Source organism: Rhamphochromis longiceps, linkage group LG6, assembly GCF_057381845.1.
Source record: "Rhamphochromis longiceps isolate RC_006_pf linkage group LG6, R_longiceps_female_GT1.1, whole genome shotgun sequence".
Taxonomy (NCBI): Eukaryota; Metazoa; Chordata; class Actinopteri; order Cichliformes; family Cichlidae; genus Rhamphochromis; species Rhamphochromis longiceps.
In genome coordinates, this window is record NC_140562.1 from 43,246,385 (window position 1) to 43,254,160 (window position 7,776).

General features: G+C 38.7%; 1 protein-coding gene across 1 annotated transcript; it reads left to right on the forward strand.

Annotated features, from left to right (window-relative positions):
* The first annotated feature begins 1,667 nt into the window (after nucleotides 1-1,667).
* Nucleotides 1,668-4,953, forward strand: ccr7 (chemokine (C-C motif) receptor 7). Its single transcript, XM_085408761.1, has 3 exons — nucleotides 1,668-1,725; nucleotides 3,375-3,424; nucleotides 3,651-4,953. The coding sequence occupies exons 1-3, from the start codon at nucleotides 1,710-1,712 to the stop codon at nucleotides 4,713-4,715; spliced, it is 1,131 nt and encodes a 376-aa protein (XP_085264887.1). The 5' UTR covers nucleotides 1,668-1,709; the 3' UTR covers nucleotides 4,716-4,953.
* Nucleotides 4,954-7,776: the final 2,823 nt, after the last annotated feature.

The following is a 7,776-nucleotide window of genomic DNA, read 5'->3' on the forward strand; positions in this document are numbered from 1 at the left end:
AACTTTAGTTTTGTGTATTATTAAAAAGGTAATTCTGTCATTTCCATTTGTAATTAGAGTCAGAAAGGATATGCTCATTAGATAATGGCTAATGATTTGTCAATCACAAGTAGAGCAGATTGAGTAGAGAGAAAGTGGCAGCTTGTTGTGACAGACTGATTCAGCTCCACAGATACCAAAAAACATGCAATAAAATCTTTATAACATTATTTAACAGCAGAATTCTCCATATATAAACAAAGTCAATTCTTGTCTTTCATCATGTGCAGCCACTTCTTGTGCATTAATTACCTGTATGAAGGTGTGTGTGTTTGTTTCTGATTAAATATTTTGATGTTTTTGTTTAGCTTTTTTAAACAAACACACCAGATATTTTTGAATTCATCTGCACGCTGCTTTTAAATGCCTTACTTAAAAGCTGTACTGTTTGATGACAGTACTGTAAAACATTCATGGTGCAGAAATAAGAGCTTCGCCATGGCTCACTGCACTTGCATATAGCATTTTCTCCTTTGCACAGTACAGGTAAGGGAAGTGGGTAACATGTGAAGGAATTGTTCTGATTTCCTCTTCCTGTTTTTCATAGCAGCAGTACCCATCATCCTGTTCATCTCCGATCCTGACACAGTAGGTGCTTCGAGTAATGCCACAGATCTGGCAGGAGATTTAAATCTTTGTGCAATGATTTGTAAGGTTTCAGCCTCATAAGATTGGAAACTAATCACCATCCGATTGACAGATCTGATGGTTTCAACGTGAAAGATGATACGGTGCATTGTAACATGCCACGTTTGTACTGTGGTTAGTACTGCCTCAAGTGAAAGCAACAAACCACAATACCGCAGAGAGACAGGTGTGCAGAAAGCTAGTGCAGATCTTGAGTTAAAAAAAAGCAGCTCTGTAGGGTTTCACCTCATGTCCAGCATTAGCCCTGAATGTCACAGTAACAGCAGCAAATGTCAATGAAAGCAAAACTATCTTTCAGTATGAACACAAAACATTCAGAGAATTCATCTGTTTCATTCAGCTCTAAGCAAATGCTGATTATTATCAGGTCAATACGTGTTAGCTCTCAGATTAGTATCTGCTGACTGCAATGTGTAGCTTTGAACTTCAGCCACCCCTTAGGCACAGAATCACTCAAGTTCCTCTGAACTAACATTTGAAATTTTCACAGTGCTTTACGCATCAACACCTACGACTTCTCAGTTAGATACAAGGAGCAAAGGGCTGTGCAAAGAAATGTCAATGTTTGCTAGTAGTGTTAACAAATAATTCAACGTGATCAAAACCACCAAACCTGTGCTTTCTTTTTATTCTATAGATCATGTGTAGTGTTACATGGTAGAGTGAAGATTTTGAAGAGGTTATAATCTCTTTATAATAATAATAAAGAGTTGTAGTAGGCAGGTAGGGGTGTGTGTGAGTGTGTGTGAGAGAGAGTTAGGGAGAGAGAAACAAAGAACACCAACTGGCACACACCATCGTAGCTTGAACTCCATCTATATTTCATATGATATCACTGCGCCATTAACTGAAGTTAACTTTTGTGACATGTGGTTTCACTTCACATGTGGTGGTTACCACGTGATGTGGTATCAGGAAAAAAAATTCAGAGACCTGTCAGTGAGAATGAAGGGAAAGCACCATCAAATAGACAGATCTGCGTGTGCAGCGGCTTCACCTACAGTGAACTACCGTCAGCCAACATGACTCCTCTCAGAGGTGAGTAGAGCTTAGAAACATAGTTAAAGGACGTTTGTGTGCGCTGTGATGAATGAATGAATAAATGCAGACAAAAAACAAAAAATACCAAAAAGATTGTGTTTCTTAAATCTCACGTTTTATATTTTAAAACTAATGATAGCTGCTGTGGCAGTTTCATCTACTATTGAACACTTAACATGGACTTGCATTTTTTTAGTGTGTTAAAGCTGCTTTTTTAAATACTAGAGACTTTGATTCAGCAACTTTACAACGACCTGCTTACTGGTGGTAAAATAAAATAATAATAATTGCCTTGCATGGTTTGTTCTAGTATATGTCTGTCGCAAGGTTAGATAAATCACAAGGTTGCATTTGGTGTAATAATCTGGGCAAAGTCGAGTGTAGATTCATCCGCTGCGACAGCCCCTTGGGAAATAAAGGAGCAGCTCAAAGTATCATTTTTGAAGAAGCCCAAATTACTAAAAATACACTAGTGGCATTTAAAAGAACTTACATCAACAATTAGGAAATAGAAGCAGATTTTATTGCGGTTGGTAACACTTGTCTTTAGTTTTAAATATTATCAACATATCAGTAATGTCACAATCTATTAAAAGTCTCATTTATCTTAACAGTTTCACTAATCAGATTTGTGAGTACCACAAATAACTTTCATAAGAAAAAAAAAAGAAGGAACGGAGTTTTCCCCGATGGCCACATGATCAAAAGCCCCGAAAACAGATTAGAAAAGATAAAAGATGTAGGCCAGAAGGGGAAAAACTTCTCAAACAGTCTATGATTGTTTGGCAGTAATAAAGAGTCGTTGCAGTCAAACAGTGAAAACAGTTATTGTCAAGTCTTTTACAAGCATAAAATCCCACACATGTAGACAATGTAACAATAATAGAAGAAGAAAAACAAAGAACCAGCTGTTCTCTTATTTACAGTTGGTCACCACAGCGGATGGATCTGCTGTGACAAAAATGTGACAAAGGATTTGTGTTTCTTCCCAAGCTTTCAAATGTTAACCAGTACTATACTAATAATACTTGACAATAAAGCCAAATATCAAATTTCACTCTGGGTTAAAAGCTGACAAATAAACACGAATTTCATGCGTGTTATAAAGGAAATCACCCTAATACCACCAATTAACTAACTTATTTTGGGTTTGATAGCTTGATTAGTTCAAAAGATGTGATCTGTACCACGCACGCATCTGCTGGATTTGTGTAACTCCAATGCAAACTGTTAGTCATGTGCAGAAATACACACACACATGCACATAGTGAAATTGTTAACGAACATATTTCCTTACAGACGGACAAAAATAATACAATCCAGAATAAGTAGACCATTTTTGAGGTGTCCAGGCCCAATACAATATTAAAAACTAATAACACCCTTCTTTGAATTTTGAAGTAGAAATTTAAAGGTCATTCAGCCCTCTATGGCTTGAGGACCAATTGATTTGGAAGTTGGGTATTATCTGCATAGAAATACATGTATATGGGTTTTCTACTAAACCTCCCTCGCACAGAAGCTGAGGAAGTCCAAAACTAACGTTTGAGCATCTTGAAAAGTCATCGTTTATATGAACACTAAGCTTGTCTCCACAGATCCTATTTCTAAAATAAATAAATAAATAATCTACATTTGTTTTTCAGCTCTCCAGAACTTTCTGCCGACTGTGCTGGTATGGTTAATGACCTCTAAGGTAAGAGAAACACCTCACTGAAGCTCTTCTTCCAGCTGTAAATATGTTTGGGATAAATAGTATTTACCGAACCGCAGTCTTCCCCTGTGGTACCAAGTGCTCCCCCTCCCCCCAGGAAGTGGTGGTGTAAAAGTACAATGTACCAAAGGCAGGTGGCAGGTGTAGTTTTGTCTGATCTGCTCTGTTATTTTACTTCTTTCATGTGTTTTTTGCTCTGTTTTTGCAGCCTTGCTTGTCCGACGATGGAAATTACACAACCACTACATTCACAGATTACAGCTTTTCCAGCTGGGATTATAGTGACGTTCCTGAACTCTGTAAGAAGCACTCCAATCGGCAGTTCCGCTTCGTGTTTATGCCCATCTTTTTCTCCATCATCTGCTTCCTGGGGCTGGCAGGAAACATGCTCGTCATCCTCACTTATATCTACTTCAAGCGACTCAAGACCATGACCGATGTGTACCTGCTCAACTTGTCCTTTGCAGACCTGCTCTTAGCCCTGTCCCTCCCCTTTTGGGCAGCCAACTCCATGGTAGAATGGGTGCTGGGTCTAGGGCTGTGCAAAGCCATGTACACCATTTATAAGGTCAGCTTCTACAGCAGCATGTTGCTTCTGTCCCTCATCAGTGTCGACCGCTACTTTGCCATCTCCAAAGCAATCTCTGCTCACCGCCACCGCTCCCAGGCAGTGATTATCAGCAAGTTGTCATCAGCTTTGGTCTGGGTGTTGGCCCTGATCTTCTCTGTGCCAGAAATGGTGTACACCACCATCAATAACAAAACCTGCACCCCTTTCTCCAGCAACGCTGACCCACTTCGCATCACCGTCCAGGCAACTCAGATTTCTTTGGGTTTTGTCCTTCCTTTCTTGTTTATGACCTTCTGCTACAGCAGCATCCTCAGGACCCTTTACTATGCTCGTAGCTTTGAACGGAATAAGGCCATCAAGGTGATTCTCGCTGTGGTCGCTGTCTTCTTGGTCTTCCAGACGCCTTATAACGTGGTCCTGTTTTGGAGCACAGTTCTTACAGCACGCGGAGTACTGATCGACTGCAAATACGAAAACAACCTCCTCTATGCCACTGACACGACCCAGAGTTTGGCCTTCCTGAGGTGCTGCCTGAACCCCTTTGTTTACGCCTTTATCGGTACAAAGTTTCGTTATGACCTCCTGAAACTACTGAAAGAGTTTGGCTGCATGAGCCAGGAGAGGTTCTTTAGGTATACCTGTGGGAGGAGGCGGAGCTCAGTGCCCACTGAAACTGAGACCACCACCACATTTTCTCCTTAAAACAGCGTCCGTGTGGAGGAGTCAGCACCTTCAGCCTAGTGTTACACACCTGCTTACAAAGAGCTATGGACAATATCAAAGCATATGTTTTTATATGTAGATAGCTTAACTGGGACTTTTGTGGAGGACTGCACAAATAAGCTGAACTAAATTTGGCTCAATCTTAATTTTATGTCGCTGCTTGAAAAAAAAGAAAGTCTGAATGACACAAATGGATTTCCAGATGTTTTTCTGCTCTCCTTGTTTTTGTATATTTGTTCTAAGGTAGAATATTTCAAGATGTTTGTGATCTTAAAGAAAAATGTCAACAGTATTAAACACCTTACCACACAGTGTTACAAAAACAGAAAAGTGCATTTTTAGTTAAAAATAGGTTTGATATACACAGAAGTTTGATCTACATAGATTCTTTTTCTTTTTATCACCTGAGTTTATTTCTGTCTGTATCTGTTAAACAACTTTCATGATCATTTTTGCATTTGCTACAATGTATATTATTTCTGTCTGTTTGTGCTTGTTATTCAAAGCAGAGTATATCAAATCAAACTAAAGCCAGCTGTGTACCTTTTATTTGTACTTTTCTCTGCCATTTGTAAATAGCCCAGATTATCAAAACAAGATTAAATATATTAAAACAAGATTTCAGGTGCACTTATTACATCAAAAATAGCAATGGCATATTCAGAGAAATTACAATTAAAAATGTGCACTTTGTCATACTTCATATGCTAGCTGCACAGGATCTGTTGTTCTTTTTTGTCCTGTATATAGTGTTCCAACACTGGAAGCTCACATTAATCATGGTAATCCCTGCGAGCTAAAAGCTCAGGCTTCAGACGTCTCAATCTTGGCACTCACCTGCTCTCCGATATCAGTTTGCAAGGGGCAGCCAATCAGAAAAAAGATGATGTCAAAGCATGATTCAGATAGCGTATGAAGGTCTAGGATAAACACATAATGCATAGAATAAATAAAGATTATTCTGAATTTTGAATCATGTAAAGTTACTCTAGTATCTACAGTTGTAAAATAATAAAAATATTAAGTTGGAGATTAGTTTGACTATTTCTTATGCAGGGCAGATAAAAAGACAAGTCAAAACAAGAAATACTTTATCACAAGAGTTGAGAAATGAATATGTTACATAAGCCAATCAAATTAAAACAAACACACAAAAGTGATGAGATCAATAAATTTAAATATGCCAAAACAAGAAGCTTAAATCCAATCTGACTGAAGGTACTGAGGTGTGAGATGTGCCGTATCTGTCCCTGTAGCACTAGAGCAGCAACTGATTTTGGACTAAAAGTCTAGTAAGTTGTGCAGAAGGTGGCGAGAATCCATTAACTAACCACATCCCTTCGACACAGCCACAATTGCTGCAGCTGCAATGATTTACTGCTTTAATTACAAATACAAAGTATTAAGTGTCACAGTTAGAATGCAAAAATAGATAAGGGAAGGATTCTTGCCAAATTTGGAAAGGATACAATTCATCACTCGTTTACTCAAAGTTCAGTTGAGGATAGAAAATAAAAACAAAAGAAACAAAAGAAAGACAAAACAGATGAGTCGACAAAGAGTAACACGGGGCTATTCATGTACAGAGGGTTGATTAAAAAGATGCACAGCTGAAAGGAAAGAGAGACAACACTGACATTTAGGACAGCACTCACAACCACAAAGGAAGGAAAAACAAAGTCAAAATAGAGCAAGACAAAACAGAAGACTAACCTTCAAAATAAAATGGGGAAGTAACAAAAAGACCCACACCAGACGTGGTAACAGAGAGAGAGGAGAAGGCACTGACGAGACGAGACAAAGGAGGAACATAGTGGCAATTACTGAGGGAACTAAAACTACTATAACTAATAATAAAAACCAAGACATGAATCAAAACATCACATAACCGAAACTCATCAGCGGAATAACCATGAAGTATAAATTGGAATTAAAGAATCCGTAACGAGACGAAGAAATCGAAATCCACGACACTGAGTGTGATTACAAGGGTTTGTGGTTTACACAGATTTTCATCTGTTAGTGAGGTAGGTGGCTCTAACCCAGGGGTGGGCAACTCCAGGCCTCGAGGGCCGGTGTCCTGCAGGTTTTAGATCTCACCTTGGGTCAACACACCTGAATCACATGATTAGTTCGTTACCAGGCCTCTGGAGAACTTTGTTGAGGAGCTAATTTAACCATTTAAATCAGCTGTGTTGGTTCAAGGACACATCTAAAACCTGGAGTTGCCCACCCCTGGTTTAGTGCGTGACGCCACCAGGGGTGCCACTGGGGATCTGGGGCCCCATGGAAAAAACATATCACTTTGGGCCCCACCACTTTAACAAAGGAAACCACGGCAACATATAACACATTTTTATTTCAGGGAAGATTGATGAGATATATGCAAGTCATATTTTACATTTTCATATTTTTTTTATGATAATTGATAAATTAAATTTTAAATTTTACTTTTTCAGTGATTGGTGGCTTAAACCAAATACATATAAAATATATGTAAGTTTTTTGGGATGGAAGTGAATTTCAATACTCATCTATAAAATTGGGTAAAATAAATTTTTACTGCTTTAACATAAAACTTAAATAATCCTTCGATTATGAATTTTCAAACAAAATATAGTGAACTAAAATACGTCTCTGTCCTGAGAACTGGTGGAACTCAAATAGGTTTTAATTGGTTTCAGCTTCCTGAAAGCTCTCAGCACCTGCAACAGTCATAAGACAGTGTGGAAAATAAACGCAGAGTAACACACACTTCTCCAAAAACGTTCTATTTAAATAGTGTGTAGAATGCAAATATTATTTCCCAAGAGGCCTCCTGCAGGTGAAAAAACTTCTTGATGTGAAATATCTCACCTGTTTCTTTAGATATCAGGGCCGGTTCAGTGTCAGGGGTATAAGGAGATGGGAGTGGGGCAGCTAAGCCTGAGCCACAGGTTTGATGTGTTTGGCCTGGCAGCAGGTCAGCAGGTAAAGTACAAAGAGTCTGCCTGCGCCGATTATATGTTAGCTAAAAAAACAAAAACACATGATTTTCTGT